This window comes from Somniosus microcephalus, chromosome 27, assembly GCF_052327205.1.
Source record: "Somniosus microcephalus isolate GS21.2 chromosome 27, FLI_Smic_1.0, whole genome shotgun sequence".
Taxonomy (NCBI): Eukaryota; Metazoa; Chordata; class Chondrichthyes; order Squaliformes; family Somniosidae; genus Somniosus; species Somniosus microcephalus.
In genome coordinates this window covers 16,454,005-16,475,280 of record NC_141013.1, presented here as the reverse complement: position 1 = coordinate 16,475,280, position 21,276 = coordinate 16,454,005, and the positions used below count along the sequence as shown (strand labels likewise).

General features: G+C 47.3%; 1 protein-coding gene across 2 annotated transcripts in view; it reads right to left on the bottom strand.

Annotated features, from left to right (window-relative positions):
- Positions 1–21,276, bottom strand: part of LOC147100008 (NT-3 growth factor receptor-like) — a 945,826-nt gene that overhangs the window by 60,598 nt on the left and 863,952 nt on the right. Inside the window, exons 13-14 of one of the 2 annotated variants that reach the window (XM_085968572.1) lie at positions 14,127–14,290; positions 12,665–12,837 (exon numbers count right to left, since the gene is read on the bottom strand). In XM_085968572.1, the coding sequence (XP_085824698.1) occupies positions 12,665–12,837; positions 14,127–14,290 (337 nt within the window). The remainder of the gene's footprint in view (positions 1–12,664; positions 12,838–14,126; positions 14,291–21,276) is intronic. The other variant, XM_085968573.1, reaches the window with a different exon arrangement.

Below are 21,276 nucleotides of genomic sequence, written 5' to 3'. Positions count from 1 at the left end.
CCCTGGCTGGAGAGTCTAGAACTAGGGGGTATAGTTTCAAGATAAAGGGTCGGCCATTTAAGACTGAGATGAGGAGGAATTTCTTCACTCAGAGGGTTGTGAGTCTTTGGAATTCTCTACCCCAAAGGGTTGTGGATGCTGAATCATTGAGTATATTCAAGGCTGTGATAGATAGATTTTCTCCTAATCAAGGGATATGGAGATCGGGCGGGAATGTGGAGTTGAGGTCGAAGATCAGCCATGATCTTATTGAATGGCGAAGCAGGCTCGAGGGGCCATGTGGCCTCCTCCTGCTCCTAATTCTTATGTTCTTTTTGATTTGATAGGGTAGATAGAAACTATTCCCTCTGGTGGAGGAGTCCAGAACAAGGGGGCATAACCTTAAAATAAGAGCTAGGCTGTTCAGGGGCGATGTCAAGAAGCTGCTCTGCACACAAAGGGTAGTGGAATTCTGGAACTCTCTCCCCCAAATAGCTGTTGGGGCTGAGAGTCAATTGACAATATCAAAACTGAGATGAATAGATTTTTGTTAGACAAGGGTATTAAGGGTTATGGAACCAAGGCAGGTAAATGGAGTTAAGGTACGGGTCAGGCATGATCTAACTGAATGGTGGAATAGGCTCAGGAGGTTGAATGTCTTACACCTGTTTCTATGTCACTGTGTTCCCACCCCTTCCCCTACTGGCTAATAATCTATTCCACTGCTGTTATAGAGGCAGCAACACAGGACATTTTAGGCTGCTACAAAGGGCTGAGGGCTTCACTGAGTGGCTGCTGGTAGCAACACCGCAAACTGAGGAACATACAAAAAATGGTGGAGAGCGGTAGAGAGGCAGAGAGGTTTAGGGAAGGAATTCCAGAGCTTAGGATGTAGGCAGCTGAAGGCATGGCTGCCAATGGTGGAGCGATGAAAATTGGGGATGCGCAAGAGGCCAGAAATGGTGGAGCACAGAGATCTCGGAGGGTTGTAGGGCTGGAGGAGGTTACAGAGATAGGTTGGGGTGAGGCCATAGAGGGATTTGAAAACAAGGATGAGAATTTACTCATTTACATTTACTCGAAGGCCAGAGACCTCAAAAAATGGAGAAAAAAAGCTTGTAAATGAAGACATCTCCTGAAGCAAACCTGATCCTTTAATGCCCGTCAGGAAACTGGGATTGTGGGTTCTGTGAGAGAGATAAATTCAGTTCAAGGCAGGGAGCAGGGGATTCAACACAACAAGGTCAGATGGAAAAACACAGAGATAAATAAAGACGACCAGGTTTTTGTGGATACGATTTCTTAGCAAGTTGGACCAATAGCTCAAGTCGTTGATGCCTGCCTTCAAAGCAAGTGGGTTTGGGTGTCAACCTTTCTATCTGAGTTGGGCGGGCTCCTTGGTCAGACTGCTTGAGAGAGTACTGCACAAGTATTCTAACTCCGAGAGGGACCGACATTAACCGGCTCACCAATGCTGAATCCTGTCTCCTCCCAGAGGCACAGGGGCAGTCACGGCGATGACTGTGACTCAGGTCCTGATGTCCTCCCAGTTACAGGAGAACATCTGGTAGGAAACAGTCGGCATGGCAACAAAAAATAGAAAATATCTATGTAAACTAAAAGAAAATGTTCAAATCCCTCACTTCCTTGCGAGACAAATTAAATTACAGTTCATAAAATCACAGAATGTTCTAGCACAGAAACAGGCCATTTGACCAATCAAGTCTGCACTCGTGCGTGTCTCCACATGAGCCCACCTGGTCTAACCTTAACCTCCTGTTCATTCCCCGTGAAGTTTAATATTACAACAGTTCCTCAAACTGACGAAGGGTCCTCGACCCGAAACGTTGACTCTGTTTCTCTCTCCTCGATGCTGCCGGACCTGTTGAGTGTTTCCAGCATTTTCTGTTGTTATTTCAGTTCCTCAAACTTCCTGGGCTAGAAATTCGTCTCGGGCGGTGGCGCAAAACGGGCGGTATCGGATCGGCCACCCGTTAGACCCAGTGCCCAGGCGCCGCATATAACGGGCAGCCCATCCAATACCGCCCGCCTTGTGCCCCCGCTTGAGACAAATTTCTGGGCCCCTTTCTTCCAAACCTCCTCGTTTTCAATGTGTGCACTGCAGGATTTGTCTGCTTTGCCGAGTGTGCATTTGTTCACCAGGACAACACTTGATTAGATTAGGAGACTGCAACCCTCATTTATCGGTTAAAAGATGAAACCATTTGTAAAAGAGCGTCAGAAATAATAAGGGATGACCTATAGAAAGAAAAAGAGGAATGTGCGGCAGCACGTGAGCGTGCGCTTCTGTGGACGAGTGTATTTGTAAATGTCTTTGTGTAAGAGAGACAGTGGCCGGGATTTTGCTGGCGCTTAGAGTGCGGCTTCGGAGACAGGTCCACTGTCAAAATCCAAAAGATTGACAGTGGGGCGGTATCCCGCTCTGAACCCGCCTCCTTGTGAGTTTCCAAAGTGCCGGGTCTGTCTTCGCTTCACAGACCTGAGACCAAGCGGCAAGCCAGCCAATTAACATCATTAAGAGGTTGTTTAAAGGTATTTATAAAGAATTTTACTGGTTACTTACCATTTTTCCAACTTTTCAGGAGGTTTCCGTCACTCGGGCATCACGTCAGGTAAGTGTGTCAGGTTCTCTATGTCTCCCCATTGCTGTGAACAAGTGACAGCTGCAAGAGTGGTATAAAAGCTACCATTTCACAGCTGTTCACTTTCCAATGTCAGAAGCTTGAGCCTTCAGGATTTGGAAGACTCTTTTGAGCTTTATGCAGCTTGGAAGTGTTTGGAGTAAACTCTCTATCCACTGTCATCTCCTTGGAGCAACCTCTCTCACCATTGACAGATCGCTTCTGTCATCTCAACTTCAGCTGCCATCTATTCCAGCAACATGGGTGCCCTTGAAACTCTCTCACTTTGGTCCTCAGAATCCCACCACGATCAGCCCCAACACCAGCACCAGGCACACCAGCAGCACCAACAACACCAACCTTCTCCGCAACCACCTAATGCTGCACAGGACACAAGGCATCAGCACCTGACCACACTGCTGCCTGGGACGCCAGGGATGGCCTCACCATGGCCAGATTTACTTCACATGGCTGCCACATGGTGCGCCAGGTTAACACCACCCCACACCAACACCATAAAGCATCGCTACAATGCCCAAGCCATTCCTTTCATACTCATCACCATTGCGGGGGGTACCGTTATGTCTCACCATTCACTGCAACTCACTAAGCCACTTCCAAAGGTGCACACAAATCTGTCCAAGAAGGCAAAGTGTTGAAAACAAAGATCTCCATGTTTGACAGCACATTAACAGAAATTTTACATGAACATTGGCTATAGACCCAAGTGCCTACCCTTGTGTGTTGTTGGTTGGTATGACTGGACTAGGATGATGGTGAGTGTGAGGGGTGGCTAATGAGATGGGGAAGTGACAATGTAGATAGAGAGGGATGGGTGGAGGTGCAAGGTAAGTTGGTGTGAGTAAGGATGTGCAGGAGTAGGGTAGGGAAGGCAGAGTGATGGGGATGTGATGAGAGGCACAGCAGGATGAGGTTGAGTGTGGCTTTGCAATAATGTTTCGTGATCTACTGGGATCATTGAAAGGTTCGCACCACTGCAGTCTGGTCCTCCTGACCACATCCCTGCTTGTGCCCTCCTCTGCAATGTGTAATCAGGCTGAGTTGGTCTCCTGGGGAGGTCTCTACTGCCCATGAGAAGGGAAGAGGACCTCCCTGCATGCTGTGACTCCCTCCTTAAGCATAAGGAGGGAGTCATGGGAGAGCCTTGGTGCAGCCGTGCACCTTTGTGCAGTGCTTGTCATTGTTTGCAGCACCTCAACTGTCAAAATGAACGTGGCCGTGGTCCCTTTAAGGAAACCTGCTTCCTTTTAATTGGCCGGGAACCTGGCGGGGCAGGCTTAACAAGCCCTATTAACGGAAAATAATTTCAGAGGCCGGGATCGACGCAGCTGCGGAGTTGGGACCCACCGAGTTTGGTAAAATCCAGCCCAGTATGCATGTGTGTGCTTGTATGTGTGTGAGTGCGAGTGTGTTTTGTGTGTGTATCTGTATGTGAGTACCTTTACGCAGGAGTCTATGTGTGAATGTTTGTACATGTGTGAGGGTCTGTGCGTATGTGTGTGTTTGTATGTGAGATTATGTATGTGAATGCGAGTCTATGTGTGTGTGTATCTGAGTGTGTGTCTGTGAGTCTGAGTCAGAGTGCGTGTCTGTGAGTATCAATGTTTCCTGTAAGCAGCGCGACCGCCCAGCGCTCCAAAAAACCCGCCCAGTGCTCCAAGAAACCCGCCCAGCCGGCTTTTCAATACAAAAACCTTGCATGCTCGGTATTTTCAATGGCCCACACAGCCCCTTAAAGGGGCCGTGCAGGGCCAAACAGAATTAGAGGGAACATTGGTGAGTATGTGTGTGTTTATATGTATGCAAATGTGGATGTGTGACTGTGAATGAGTGTGTGTATGTGAATGTATATATCTGTGCGAGTATATGAGTGTTTTTATATATATCTATATATGTGAGTATTTATATGTCTGTGTGTGTGTCTGTGTCTGAGAGTGTGTATGTTTCTGTGAGTGTGTATATGTGTCTGAGAGTGTGTATATGTGTCTGAGAGTGTGTATATGTGCCTGTGAGTGTATATGTGTCTGAGAGTGTGTATATGTGCCTGTGAGTGCATGTGTCTGAGAGTGTGTATATGTGTCTGAGAGTGTGTATATGTGCCTGTGAGTGTATATGTGTCTGTGAGTGTGTATATGTGTCTGAGAGTGTGTATATGTGTCTGAGAGTGTGTATATGTGCCTGTGAGTGTATATGTGTCTGAGAGTGTGTGTGCCTGTGAGTGTATGTGTCTGTGAGTGTGTATATGTTTCTGTGAGTGTGTATATGTGCCTGTGAGTGTATATGTGTCTGTGAGTGTGTATGTGTGCTTGTGAGTGCATGTGTCTGTGAGTGTGTATATGTGTCTGAGAGTGTGTATATGTGTCTGAGAGTGTGTATATGTGCCTGTGAGTGTGTATATGTGTCTGTGAGTGTGTATGTGTCTGAGTGTGTATGTGTCTGTGTGTGTGTATGTGTATGTGAGTGTGTATATGTGTCTGAGAGTGTGTACATGTGCCTGTGAGTGTATATGTGCCTGAGTGTGTATATGTGTCTGTGAGTGTGTATGTGTCTGTGAGTGTGTATATGTGCCTGTGAGTGTGTGTATGTGCCTGTGAGTGTGTATATGTGTATGTGTCTGTGAGTGTGTATATGTGCCTGTGAGTGTGTATATGTGTATGTGTCTGTGAGTGTGTATATGTGTCTGTGTGTGTATATGTGTCTGAGAGTGTGTATATGTGTCTGAGAGTGTGTATATGTGTCTGAGAGTGTGTATATGTGTCTGTGAGTGTGTATATGTGTCTGTGAGTGCGTATGTGTGCTTATCTGTATTTGAGTGTGTATATATATATATATATATATATATACTAGCTGGGGGGAGCCCGGCTTTGCCAGGGCTGTTTTGGGCCGGGCGGTTTAAATCGAGTGCGAGGCTTTGGGGCCCTATCTCTGTGTCCCTCTGTGAATCTGCTGCCGGGCAACATTTTAAATCGAGTACCAGGCTTTCAGGCCCTGTCTGTCTGTCCCTCTGTGAATCTGCTGCCGGGCAACATTTCTACCTTTTAATACCTTGAAAGATGAAAGTGAAGGTACTTATAAAACGTTTTTGGTAAATCTTATGTTATTTTTAAAAGAGATACTAACTTTTTCAAAGCTGGATGAGCAAAGTAGTTTGAGCTGGAAGCTGAAGTCATGGCAGTGAAACAATGGCTGCCACATCCCTGAGATGAAAACGATTAGTCCCGCCCACACACACACACACCGATTGGCCAACCATCAGGGGACCGTACTGTAGGATTGGTCAATCGTGACGGCACAGGATTGGTCGAACCTTGACGTCAGTCAATCAATGCTAGCAGATAATGAGTTTAATTTTGAAGGTTTTTTGCATAAGGCGCGAACAATTTTCGTGCGATCGAAAAGTAAATACGCTTACGAGCGTCCCGGAAGCGTAAGCTTTCTTCGGAGGTAACGCGCGCGTAGGTACGCCGTATAACTTTCGAGCGCATAGCCGGACAGACGCACACCCGAGGACAGACAGAAGGACAGACAAACAGATCGACTCCTTTATATATATAGATATATATATATATATGTATATATATGTGTGTGTGTATAAGTGCTTTCACTGTGAACAGAAAGCTTTGTTACATCAGACACACTGCACAGGAACAGAAGTCCCTGCAGAATTTCCCACAATTCTTTTGATAAACTGAAGCTACATGATTTCACTTCCTCACAAACCTTTTGTGCTGCTGCCCTTTTACACGCAGATACCGCAAGCTTTCTGAGATTATTATTAAAACGTTGGTAAAAATTGCCTGCCAATGATGCTGAAGTGTGATTGAACAGGCTCTGCACTAGAATGGGCACGGGGGACTGGGAGCTCAGTTGCTGCTTGGTGCTTTCATCAATTCTCTGTCCCATTCTTAGCCTCCCCATCAATCAGACTCAGCATCCTTCACAACACAAGGAACATATATGTAACATCAACACTTTTTCAACGGAGTCCTTTGTGTGTCCCTACTTTAAAACATAATCTTTGTAAAAGTGTAAAACCGTTCTACCGATGATCTCTAAATCACTCTCATAAATTATGAAGGATGCAATATCTGTATAATTATCATTCAATTGGAATCAGAGACATCGGGAAACGAAGGATTGACTTTGGGGAGACAAAGGATTGACAACAACAACAATTTGTATTTATATAGCGCCTTTAATGAGTAAAATGTCCCAAGGTGCTTCACAGGAGTATTATAGAACAAAATTTGACACCGAGCAACATAAGGAGGTATTAGGGCAGGTGACCAAAAGCTTGGTCAAAGAGGTAGGTTTTAAGGAGCATCTTAAAGGAGGAAAGAGAGGCAAGAGGCAGAGAGGTTTAGGGAGGGAACTCCAGAGCTTAGGGCCTAGGCAGCTGAAAGCACGGCCACCAATGGTGGCGCGATTAAAATCGAGGATGCTCAAGAGGGCAAAATTAGAGGAGCGCAGATATCTCGGAGGGTTGTAGGGCTGAAGGAAATTACAGAGATAGGGAAGAGATTTGAAAACAAGGATGAGAATTTTAAAATTGAGGCGTTGCTTAACCAGGGGCCAATGTAGGTCAGCGAGTACAGACATCGGGAAACAAATGATTGACATTGGAGAGACAAATGATTGACATTGGGAAACAAAGGTTTGATGTCAGCGAGACAAAAGCATAAACAGTGTTCAACCCTCATCCTGAGTTTGGACTCTTCAATACTGCTCCCCCTGGATCTGAAGCAGTGCACTAATCACTGGTGCTGAGGGATGGGTAGCAATAACTTGGGCTTGGTCCCGTCCAAACTCATTGACAGTGATCTGAATTTAGCTCAATTTAGGCTACTTATAATATGGCTGCCCTTGGTGCCTCATTATTGGCTCACTCTCAACATTGCGTATACATGGCTTTTTAAATTATATTTTGTATATACAACACCGCTGGTAATCTATGTAGGTAGGCATGTGTGTGCGTGCGTATACGTAGGTACAAGTGCATGAATCCCTTGGAAGCTGTTGTGTAAGTTATTCTCATTATGTTCACTGCTAGTCCAGCGATGTGTAGGTACCCAGCACTCGATACTCTGGCACTTGTATTGACCCATTGTAAGACGGGGCTGATGGGTATGACTTCAGGTTCAGGTTTAGCCAGTGTAAGAAGAATTTTGTTGTTTCAATGCGAATTACCTCACATTTATCAATATCAAAATCCATCTGCCATCCTTGCCTAGCTGCTTCATTTATTTGCATTTTTGTGAAATTAAATAAATTTGCTTAATTTGATCCCCTGAATGCTATCAGTCTCCATGAGACTCATCATCTAGCCAGATGGGGTGCTGTCAATGGCAAATGATATAATATTACAAACATTCTCCTCCTAATCTATGAGTATAGGAAACAGCAGTGACCTGGAACAGACCACCTCAGGACTCAACTAGTCAGAACTTTGTCCATTTATCACCACCTTCTGCTTCCTATTCCCAGTTTCCAGCTCAGTTAACTAATTCACCAATATTTCCACGAACTTTGATCAGTTTTAAAAGGCTCGTGTGTGGAATGTAATTAAATGTCTTCTGAACATCCAGTTAAATTATAGCCACTAGGTAGCCCCGATCCATTAATTCACTTAACTCTCTGAAAGAATCTCAGCAGACCCACGGGACTTGCCTTTTCACTCGTACATCCATGCCGAGTGTTTCTCAGCCTCCATCAATGTTCTGTTCTTCAATGTATTTTCCACTCCAGATACTGGCTTAACTGATCTATTCCCTGCATCCTGACATTACCGTTCCAGTACCCATTGTTTTCTGACTTTCAGCCAACTTCTTATCCATATCCAAGTTTGCCCCGAATTCCCACAGTTCTGAGTTTAGTCAGCAATCTTTCATGTGCAACTTTAACAAATGCCTTTTGGAAGCCTAAGTACACAACGTTATAGCATTTACTACAATCGCCTTGGGTTGTCACTTCCTCAAAGAGATCAAGGAGATTGGTCAGGAAGGATCTTTGCCATTTAAAGCCATGTTATTAACTGTTGTTTACTAATCCTCCTGAAAATTGATTCCATTATTTTACACAGAATTGAAGATTAATGAGTCTGTAGTTGCCCGTGTCTGTTGTGTCACACTTGCTGAATATGGACACTGACATGAATCTTGTCATTCATGTGGAAATGACATGAAATAATACTGGGTGGCCTGCTGGTGGCGCTGTCCAGGGAGAGTATAAATATTCGGGCGTGGGCCCAACGTGCTCAGGGCATTCTTTAACAGGAACTAGTGAAGGACACAACTAGATCTCCATGTTGAAAAACAGTTGATTAAAGCTTTGTTTAATACTCAGACCAAGTGCCTAGTAGTTTTCTTACATCAGGCACCACATTAGGCTGTTTCCAATCTACCGGTACCTCCCAGTGCCCATTGATTCTGTCATAATGACTGTCAGTGCCTTGAAATCTCCTTGCTAGTCTCTCTCAACGCTCTGAGAGAAATATCATGTGTCCCCAGAGGTTGACTTGTTTTAAGCTCTCTCAGCTTGTCTAGGACTTCCATCTCATTTATATCAAAGCTCACCGGTCTCTTCAGGAGTACAATTGACTGGAGCACAGATTCCGGGGGGGGGGGGGATGTTACGAGAACGGGCCGAAAGATTTTTGTGGGAGTCCAAAGGAGCATGGCTGCTTCTTCAGGCACCACCAAAAAATCAATTAAAAAAAAAAACTTACCTCTTGGGAGAGGTCTCCAGCGGTCCTTCCAAGGCCACTCAATGGCTGGAGAAAGTGGGATTGGCTTCACCCGTTTTTACATAGGACTACATAGAACTCTGGCACAGAATCAGGCCATTTGGCCCAACTGGTCTGTGCCGGCGCTCATGCTCCACAAGAGCCTCCTCCCACCCCTCTTCACCTAACCTATTTCTCCTCAAAAGTTGCAATTGGTGTCCAAAAAGAGGCGTAGGATCCCGATTTGCATACTTAAACATAGAAACATAGAAGATAGGAGCAGGAGTAGGCCATTCGGCCCCTCGAGCCTGCTCCGCCATTCAATGCGATCATGGCTGATCATCCAAATTCAGTACCCGGTCCCTGCCTTCTCCCCATATCCCTTGATCCTTTTAGCCTTGAGAAACATATCCAACTCCCTCTTGAATATATTTAATGATACTTAAATTGTTCTGGGCGGAGCTGCTGGGCTTGAACGTTGCTTTGGTGGGTGGGCGAGGAAGCAAATGGTGCACAGAGGCCTCACCAGACATTCACCTGCCAGTGGCTCGTTTGTTCAAGTTGAGAAAAATTCAGCCAAAAGCTGAAAAGGTACTAATGAGAAAGGATTATGACATAAATGACCCCTTGCAGCCCCGAGCTTCACTGCTCTACTGCAAGGAGAGCTGGCAGCACCCGTAGCTTTTGAAGAGTAATTATTCAATATGCTTCCTGTTCAGAGCTTTCGACTGGACTATTAAGGAGCCATTTCAAAGGCAAATGTTGCTTATATTGGTAGGGATGATCCAGGTCCATTTACATTGCCGATTTTAAAACCCGGGTTTTCTGGGTGTTTTTAGTTTTTTTTCTTTAGTGCCGAAAATCTGGGTGGAAAAAAACTGAACTAAAAACCCCGGGTTGATGTGGAGAAAATCAGCAAAAAATCAGTTTTTTGTTTGGAACTTTGCTAAAGACAAGAAAGAGTCTAAAAAGCACACACAGTTGAACTTAATCACAAGCCAGCACCTCAGTGATGGTAAATCTGTTCCACTGCACATCTATACTGCTGCTGTGAAATGAAAATAAATTTAAACATAAAATGATGCACCATTCTCCTGGAACATTTCCTTGTTCAGCCGATGTCTGCACTGAGACATTCTGCAGTTGCTGTCAAACTTCATCAAACCCACAGTAAAGAGATAATAAGTGTTGGGGAAAATGTAGTCGATATTTATGCTTAGCTGCACCACAAACAAAGTTAACATTCAATGCAAGAAGAAATTAAATTACTCGGCTCTGCGGCTTTATATAAAACATATGACGTTCTAGTTTCTTCCCCTCCATTTTTAAACCAATTTCCTTAGTTGCTTATATTGGAAGCTGGAAATCAATTCCAAGCTGTAAGTGCCTCATGTTGTGATATAATCAGCGACGCAATGCAAAGGGATTTTTTTTTTTTAAATTAGTTCCTGGGATTCTGGGCATTGCTGGCAAGGCCGGCATTTATTGCCCGTCCCTAATTGCTCTTGAGAAGGTGGTGGTGAGCCGCCTTCTTGAACCGCTGCAGTCAAGGTACTCCCACAGCACTGACTTTGTCGTAGCAGTTTGGTACAACTGAGTGTCTTATTAGGCCATTTCAGAGGGCAGTTAAGAGTCAACCACAATTACTGTGGGTCTTTAGTCACATATAGGCCAGACCAGGTAAGGACAGTAGATTTCCTTCCCTAAAGGACATTAGTGAACCAGATGGGTTTTTACGACAATCCGGTAGTTTCATGGTCACCATTACTGATACTAGTTCTTTAATTCCAGACTTTTTATTTAATTAATTGAATTTAAATCCCCCAAGCTACCATGGTGGGATTTGAACTAACGTCTCTGGATTTTTACTACCAGGCCTCTGGATTACTAGTCCAGTAACATAACCACTCTGCTACCATTCCCTTGGATGGAATGAGAGTTAAAATGGAAACGCTACACTTACCGCTCACTTCCCACCCCCGCGGACATTTTAACGCCGCTGTATTTTCGGGCGGCTGAGGTTTCCGACCCCCCACCCCCCAGTCTCAGGTGAGGGCCTCATACATTTATGCAAATCAGAACCTATCACTTAGCCAGGATGCCAATGCAATTTTAATGGCCTAACTGAGCATTACCTCTGCGGCAGGCAACCTGCTCAGTAAACCTGGTGGACACGAATCGGAGGGCCTGTGAGATAAATCTTTTCTTTGTGGGGACAGGAGGATTTAGCCAAACACAGGCCATGGTATCAGCAGCCAAAATCAGGTCCAACCCACATCCCGGGGGCTGAGTTGTTTATACTGGCCACCCCAGGTAATCAGCAGCAAAACTGTGACTCCCACCACCGTTTGTTTTACTTCTTTACTGACCACAAACTGACTGGACAGTGACTGGAAACTGACCACAAACTGACTGGACAGTGACTGGAAACTGACTGGAAACTGATCATAAACTGACTGGACAGTGACTGGAAACTGATCACAAACTGACTGGACAGTGACTGGAAACTGACCACAAACTGACTGGACAGTGACTGGAAACTGACTGGAAACTGATCATAAACTGACTGGACAGTGACTGGAAACTGATCACAAACTGACTGGACAGTGACTGGAAACTGACCACAAACTGACTGGACAGTGAATGGAAACTGACTGGCAACTGACTGGACAGTGACTGGAAACTGACTGGCAACTGACCACAAACTGACTGGACAGTGACTGGAAACTGACCACAAACTGACTGGACAGTGACTGGAAACTGACCACAAACTGACTGGACAGTGACTGTGAACTGACTGCACACTGAGCCTGTTGGGTGAGCACTGCCCATAATGTAAGGGGGAATATGTTGGGTGGACGTTAAGTCATTTATTTAATTTACATCACCAGTAACCCAGATTATCCCTGATCTGTCAGGATTTTCCCTCACTGCAGGAACCATTCCAGTCAGTCCCCTGGAATAACTCCCTCCCTCCCCTCAATTGTAAGAGCTTCATAGACACACAATGAAAACACTCAGTAGAATGAATCATGGAAAAACATCTAAACCACTAGAACAGAGGCGCTGAAATATACTTACATCAATGCAATAATTTTGAAACTAGCCCCCATTGTACATTCTGCAATTAAATTAAAACCTATTATCTAATCATGAATGCTTACAATTAAGCATTTAGAAAAGGTAAGGCATTGAAAAAAATTAAATTAGCAACTCTCTAAATTGCCTAAAGATCTTCTCTGTTATCTTTTGTTTGTCATGCAGCATTGCTGCTCTCGTGGCTTGCGGGCAACGCACTCACCTCAGGAACTTGTTCAAGTCGCCGTTCTTCATGTATTCAAAAACCATGATGAGAGGGTCTCCATCCACACAGACACCATAGAATTTCACAATGTGCTCGTGCCGAAGGTTGGTGAGGAGCTCCGCCTCTCGCTGGAAATCTTTCCGTGCCGAGACAGTGGCATCTTTCAGAGTCTGCGGGGGGGACAGGGGGGGGGGGAGGGGCACAGTTACATTGTTACAATCATTCTCAAGCAAGGAAGCTATGCTAAACCTTTGTAAATCCCTGGTTAGGCCTCAGCTGGAGTATTGTGTCCAGTTCTGGGCACCGCACTTTAGGGAGTACGTCCAAGCCTTGGAGAGGGTGCAGAGATTTACTATAATGGTGCCAGGGATGAGGGGCTTCAGTTATGTGAAGACCAGGGGAGTGGAGAAGGTTAAGGGGAGATTTAATAGAGGTGTTCAAAATTACGAGGGGTTTTGATAGAGTAGATAGGGAGAAACTGTTTCCACCGGCAGGAGGGTCGGTAACCACAGGACACAGATTTAAGACAATTGGCTTTTGTTTTAATGCAGTAGTGAGTTGTTATCATCTGGAATGCACTATTGAAAGGGTGGTGGAAGCAGATTCAATTGCAACCTTCAAAAGGGAATTGAATATATACTTGAAAAGGACAAAATTGCAGGGCTATGTGGAAAGAACAAGGGAGTGGGACTAATTGGAGAGCTCTTTCAAAGAGCCGGCACAGGCATGATGGGCTGAATGGCCTCCTTCTGTGCTGTATCATTCTACGATTAGCTTTCAGAGCAGTTCCCCAAAATGCGACAACCTGTTTCAAACAGCTTTACCTGTTCAGGTGAGGAACTTTGGGTCACGTTTGGTGGGAATGGTTCAGCAGAAAGGTCGTAAACATCAATCAATAAACTGCTCCCAATGCCAATCAGCACAATCCCTCTGAATGGTAGCAGCAGCTTTCTAAAACTGACACCAACGGGCGGGAGAGGATTCAACCGCAGACACACCAATGGGTGTTGGATTTATGCTGGGCACAGACACTGTTTGAAGTGGCACAGACTGCTGGCACCGGGGGATTCTGGCTGGTGTGTGTGTGTGTGAATCAGGTTGAAGAGGCTGGCCATATCCTTAGGCTGTTTCACTCAGATCAGATCGAGAGCTTGAGCAGGGCTGGCCACGCTTACACCTAAACCTGCTCTCAGTCCAAGCCCATCAACATTCTGCTGCTGCAGTTGGGATGTATGTTCACCTCAGGCCCTGCCCTCCACACTGTACTGGAATTAGGAGCAGAGTTGGGTGTTAGATTTTAGGACAAGGAATCAGGGTAAGTAGTTGTGTTTGGCACTGGAGTTGCAAAGTTTAATCATGAGCAAAAGCCAGCACTAAATTCAATCCGCAACAAACTACAAACAGGGTTTTATTAAAGAGGTGAATTAGGTGTCATCTCCAGGGTACATGATGCACTCACCTTCACTGCCACCAGCATCTTGTCCTTAGTGGGGCTCAGATTGTAACATTCAGCCAAGAAAACTTTGCCAAAAGCTCCCTCACCCAGCTCTCGTTTCAAAACAATGTCCCTCCTCTTGATATGCTGCACATCTGCGAGATCAGAATAACCGATACAGTGAATGCCTGAGGTTGAGACAAACAGCGTGGGTTAGATACAGATACTTGGTCCCATTATGCACTCCCAGGCCAGATACAGTATAGAGCAAAAGCCCCATTACCTGGCAAAAACTGCTTTTACATTAGGTTGAAGGAGTGCCAGTGCTGCCGGTTACCCATCGCAAGAGCTATGGCAACCCCAGTGCAAACCTGCCAGATTAGGCCGGCTCCAGATCCAGAAAACATCTTACTTCCCCAACAGGCAAACAAAGAAATCAGGGTTCCTGCTCCTGATCACTATCCAGGGACCCCCGGGTTAGGGATTGGTTCCTGCTCCTGATCACTATCCAGAGACCCTTGGGTTAGGGATTGGTTCCTGCTCCTGATCACTATCCAAAAGACCCTTGGGTTAGGGATTGGTTCCTGCTCCTGATCACTATCCAAAGACCCTTGGGTTAGGGATTGGTTCCTGCTCCTGATCACTATCCAGAGACCCTTGGGTTAGGGATTGGTTCCTGCTCCTGATCACTATCCAGAGACCCTTGGGTTAGGGATTGGTTCCTGCTCCTGATCACTATCCAGAGACCCTTGGGTTGGGGATTGGTTCCTGCTCCTGATCACTATCCAGAGACCCTTGGGTTAGGGATTGGTTCCTGCTCCTGATCACTATCCAAAGACCCTTGGGTTAGGGATTGGTTCCTGCTCCTGATCACTATCCACGGACCCGGGGTTAGGGATTGGTTCCTGCTCCTGATCACTATCCATGGACCCGGGGTTGGGAGGGGTTCCTGCTCCTGATCACTATCCAGTGACCCCAGGATTGGGGGGGTTCCTGCTCCTGATCACTGCCGAGTGACCCCGGGGTTAGGGAAGGGTTTCTGCTCCTGATCACTATCCAGTGACCCCGGGATTGGGAGGGGGGGTGGTGGTTCCTGCTCCTGATCACTATCCAATGACCCCAGGGTTGGGAGGGTTCCTGGTACTGAACACTATCCGACGATCCCGGGGTTGGGAGGGTTCTTGCTCCTGATCACTATCCGATGACCCCAGGGTTGGGAGCGTTCCTGGTCCTGATCACTATCCGATGACCCCGGGGTTAGGGAGGGGTTCCTGGTCCTGAACACTATCCGATGACCCCAGGGTTAGGGAGGGGTTCCTGTTCCTGATCACTATCCAATGACCCCCGGGTTAGGGAGGAGTTCCTGTTCCTGATCACTATCCAGTGACCCCGGGGTTAGGGAGGGGTTCCTGGTCCTGAACACTATCCAGTGACCCCGGGGTTGGGGGGTTCCTGCTCTTGATCACTATCCGATGATCCGGGGTTAGGGAGGAGTTCCTGGTCCTGATCACTATCCAATGACCCCGGGGTTAGGGAGGGGTTCCTGCTCCTGATCACTATCCAGTGACCCCGGGATTGGGGGGGGGGGTTGGAGGGGTTCCTGATCACTATCCGATGACCCCAGGATTGGGGGGGTTCCTGGTCCTGAACACTATCCAGTGACCCCGGCTATCTGTGGCTCTCGAGTGAGGAGGGAATTGGTCTCGGCTGTGATGGGCTCACCAATGAAGAACGGCCACTCGAGCGATATACTGGTGGGCAGCTGGTACCCGATACCTCAGCACCTTCAGGAGAGGAGGGGCAGCAAGAAGTCTGCACGGTTTTAGGATGTAGCAATAAAAAAAGCGAGGCAAACGGAGCAGAGGCGGAGACACTTGCTGCACTCGCCTGACCTCACTCGGGGGGGTTCAGTGCTTTCAGCTCCTGATAGAAGCGACCACCTCAGAGTAAACTTACAGGGGCGCAAAGTGTAAACGCTGGAAATCTGAAATAAAAGCAGAAAGTGCCGGAAATACGTACGAGCATCTGTGAAGAGAAAAGACAGGGTAACTCGTGGTACGAGGTGTTCCCTTTGCAGAGGTTGTGTTACCGGAGCTTCATTCTGTTAATCCTCAATGTGTTTATGTGCTAAGTTTGACCGCCAGAAAAAAAAAACACCTTTTCCAGATCCTCACACAGAACGAGTGAATTGACAAATTTACTCTGGGGTTGCTGTCGACTGGATGTCAGGATCTGCCAGCACTAACACCCACTAAACCCGGGCAGAAACCTTTTGCCAGGCTGAGAGCCAGCAGAGAATAATGTTCCATTCTGTGGACTTAATCAAGGGTGGGGGGAGGCAAGTCCCATAGAAACAGGAGAAGCAAACACAGTGCAAAACGCTGAGAGCAGCGCCGGGGAAATTAAATGGGGGAAACACAAAAAAAACAGCAGAAACAATCAGATTCGCATCTCATCAGCCTGTCAAACACACGGTGCTGGAGTTAAACAAACTGCAAGCAAGCTGGCGTGACAACCTGCGGGAGTGTGAACAGGATCGGTCACGCAATGTTACGCGAAATACAAAAAGCAGTGACCCCCCCCCCCTTCGGGCCGTAAAATGGTTTGTTAAATTAAATATACAGCAGGAGCCCAGAGCAGGCACGTGGCTGCGAGTCTGCAGGCAACATGTGTAGAAAGGCAGCAGCCCACAGAAGCTCAATCACACAGACAGCCTGTTAGCAGGCTCACCTCGTGAAAGCTCTGAATTTATGTGGGCAGCTGGAAAGTTAAGCGGGGATTGACTTGACACAAATGAAAGGATATTGAGAGCAATGGTCTGGGACTCCTAAGACGGTCCCCGCTATTGTCAAGCTATATTTTACATGCACAGCCGCTAAATCACCAGTGATGGATCGGCATCCGACAGCCAGAGAAACAGTTGCCCCTGGTCTCGATCACTGATTCCTGCTCGGTTTCGCTCCTTAAATTCCACCCTAATGCACAAGGACCTTTCCCACACCAGCTCACAGTTAGTTAACTAAAGGAATTCAATTCAATCAATGTTCTCATCACTGCAATTTAGCTCCAGATCAGTGATGCTTCCTCCTGGCCAACACTGTGCAAGCTGCTGATTTCTCACATAATACGGTCAGTCGCAGACCACTATGGTCAAAGCAGGAATGGGGGGTACTATTTATCTGGGTTAGGAATCAACTATGTAAAATGGATATCTAAAATCAGCTGTTAAGGATGATGGGGGAGAAATTCGGTTGCTTTGCGCCTCCTGTTAGCGCCCTAAGCAACTAGCGCCCGGGCTCGGTGCCGCCAACGCCTCCCGCGAAATTCAGCGGGAGGTTAGCGGCAGCGGTAACCATTAGCGCCCCGCGGCGCTGCGCCACCAGCGATGACATCATCGCCGTGTGCAGCGCCACGGCCGTGATCTTCGGTAGCGCCCCGACTTACCGCCGGACGCTATGTCCAATGGGGTCGGGGGGGCCTACCTGCGGCCGGGGCAGCGTTATTTAAAGGCGAGGTGCCGGGCGGCCATTTTTGTTGCTGGCCGCCTGCCAGCACCTGCCCCCATTGCCTTCCCCGGTCTCCTGAGCAGCCCCCCAACCCAGCGGAGTGCCGGCTGCGCTCCAGGAGCCCGGCACTTCTCTTTGAGTGCCAGGCTCTTTTGCCGGCACTCCCGATCCAGCTGGGCTTCGGGTCGTGCTGCGCAAGCCCCTCCCCTTTAAGAAGGGGAGGAAGGCCTGCAGTACCGCGGCACGTAGCCCCGCGATATTCCCTCACAGCGCCTGATCAGGGAGGCGGGACGCTTCCAGTAGAGCCCCACTTCTCTCTTGGGGCGCTACTGATGAATTTCGATCATGGGGGTGCTAATTTTCTCGGGGCGCGACTCAATTTTTCCCCGATGTCTTTGTTTTCCACGTAGTGGTGAACCTCAAGATGTAGAGACATTGATTATGAGATGAATGAGGTTTGCAATAAATTTTCATTAGCAGCCATGTAAGTTTCAGAACTAAGTCCTTAACTAACCCCCACCTCATCCTTTGCACCGTCCTTACCGTAACCCTCACCCTGCTCCCACATGTTGTTGTGTATGTACCTTTAAGAGAAGAGAAGTACCGGCAGTGACCACCCCTGTATAAAAGGCCCTAGCAGGCTTCTGTACTTCAGTCTGACGTTACCCTCTGTTCAGTAAAATACCTGTTTAATTGTTCTCCCGAAGTCCGTGTATTATTGAGGCGCGGACTTTACACATGCCATCCTTACCCAGCTACATCCCATCTCCTGCCTCAACCATCCTCTACCCGACTCCCTATCCCAGACCCTGTTCCATCTTTACCCAACCAACTGGAATAGCCCTAACCTGAATCCTGACTCCCGCTGGTGTCCCAACCTGAACCCGGCCCCCCGCTGGCGTCTCAACCTGAACCCTGACCCCCGCTGGTGTCTCAACCTGAACCCTGACCCCCGCTGGTGTCTCAACCTGAACCCTGACCCCCGCTGGTGTCTCAACCTGAACCCTGACCCCCGCTGGTGTCTCAACCTGAACCTTGACTCCTGCTGGTGTCCCAACCTGAAGCCCTAACTATTACCGCTCTCCTAACCGGAGGCTCTGACTCCTGGTAAAAGTTCCAGTGGTGCTTCCACACAAATTCTGGTAGGTAGTTGAGAGTGACTTAATGGGTGAGTGCGGATAATGAAATTTACGCAGTGTGTCTATTTGCAGAACTGGCTCCTGATACCGATAATAAAAACCTCAAAGAATTACTGACTGCAGAGTAGTGCGATATCCTTCTGTGAAGGAGCCGTGGCACCCGCAGTGCCTGCTTGGAATTTCCTCAGAGCTGCTCCTGCTCACCGAAAGTTGGATGGAATGTTCATTGATGCCGTAAAACAGGGTTTCCACCGCACGTCCAGTGAAGTTATGGCAGTGGCGCGCGAGCAGCTCCAAGGAACTTCCGACCTAAATAATATTTGGTGCTGCCTGGGCATCTCCAGCTCCACCTCACAGCACACTGACAAAGAGAAACACTACTGCCATCAGGAGCAGAATAATAAGAATGCTTTCTCACGGGAGCCTGTTCCAGGGTTGTGAGATATGACGGGCTGTCTGCTGCTAACATTTGGCGCTCTCTGTTTCCACAACACAATCTCCTTCGTGTTTCGAGATTCTTGTGGCTCCTGCCAGCTCCTATGCCCCCTTGCTCTTCTATCAGAAAGTTTTTTGACAGTCTGAGCTGGAAGGACAGTCCGTTTCTGTCGATGGACAATCTCAGACGCAGAATCTTCCAACTCTTGTTTGGTGAGTTGTTGTTGGACCGGGTGATCTATGCACTCAGGGTAGGAGCGATGCCAGTTTTCCATTTCCTTCACCCTCCCATATTTCCATGCAGACTCCAAGTAGAAGCCAGGCCAACAACAGTCAAAACTCAGCCATCAGAAGTGAGGTTCTGTGAGATCCAGATGTGGGCTGGGCCCATGGTTCTATCCTCTATCACCAGCCATTTATACAATTCAAAACATATTTTCTCAGGGTCTGATAAACCCTTTCAAGGTGTCAGCCTTGGCTCAGTGGTAGCAGTCAGAGAATCATGTGGTACAGCACAGGAAGAGGCCATTTGGCCCATCGTGCCTGTACCGACTCTTCGGTAGGGTTGTCCAATTAGTCCCACTCCCCTGCTCTTTCCACATAGCCCTGTATTTTTTTTCCCTTCAAGTATTTATCCAATTCTCTTTTGAAAGTCACTATTGAATCTGCTTCCACCGCCCTTTCAGGCAGCACATTCCAGATCACAACAACTCGCTGTGTAAAGAAACGGCTCCTCATGTCGCCTCCGGTTCTTTTGCCAATCACCTTAAATCTGTGTCCTCTGGTTACCAACCCTTCTGCCACTGGAAACAGTTTCTCCTTATTTACTCTATCAAAACCGTTTATGATTTTGAACACTTTTATTAAATCTCCTCTTATTCTTTGCTGCTCTGAGGAGAACACTCTCGCTTCTGAGGTAGAAGGTCATGGGTTCAAGGGCAGAGACGTCAGAGACTTGCGCACATAATCCAGGCTGGCACTTCAGGTCCTGTCTGCCCTCTGAGGTGATGTAATAGATTCCACGGCACTATTCAAAGAAGATTAGAGGAGGGCTCCTGGTGTCCTGGCTAATGTTTATCCCTCAAACAACACCGTTAATGCAGGTTATTACACAGTATTACAGCACAGGAACAGGCCATTCGGTCCAACAGGTCCAAGCTGGTGTTTATGCTCCACACGACCAGATTATCTGGTTGTTTATCTCATTGGGCCTGAATTTCCGATCGGAGACTTCCTGCGGGCGGACGCCGCCGATTGGAAAAAATCTACGCACTTACCTGCTGGCTCCGTAGAAACATAGAAGATAGGAGCAGGAGTAGGCCATTCAGCCCCTCGAGCCTGTTCCGCCATTCAATGAGATCATGGCTGATCATTCAAATTCAGTACCCTGTTCCTGCTTTCTCCCCATATCCCTTGATCTTTTTAGCCTTAAGAAATATATCCAACTCCTTCTTGAATATATTTAATGAGTTGGCCTCAACTGCCTTCTGTGGTAGAGAATTCCACAGGTTCACCACTCTCTGGGTGAAGAAATTCCTCCTCATCTCAGTCCTAAATGGCTTAACTCTTATCCTTAGACAGTGACCCCTGGTTCTGGACTCCCCCGCCATCGGGAACATCCTTCCTGCAGCTAGCCTGTCTAGTCCTGTTAGAATGTTATAAGTTTCAATGTGATCCCCTCTCATTCTTCTAAACTCTAGCGAATACAAGCCCAATCGACCAATTCTCTCTTCATACATCATTCCTGCCATCCCAGGTATCAGTCTGGTGAATCGTCGCTGCACTCCCTCCATGGCAAGAACATCCTTCCTCAGATAAGGCGACCAAAATTGCACACAATACTCAAGGTGTGGTCTCACCAAGACCCTGTACAACTGCAGCAAGACATCCTTGCTCCTGTACTCGAATCCTCTCGCTATGAAGGCCAACATACCACTTGCCTTCTTAACCGCCTGCTGCACCTGCATGCTTACCTTCAGCGACTCATTGCACTTCCTCTTTTCCCAATCTATTGCTGTTCAGATAATAATTTGCCTTCCTGTTTTTGCCACCAAAGTGGATAACCTCGCATTTATCCACATTATACTGCATCTG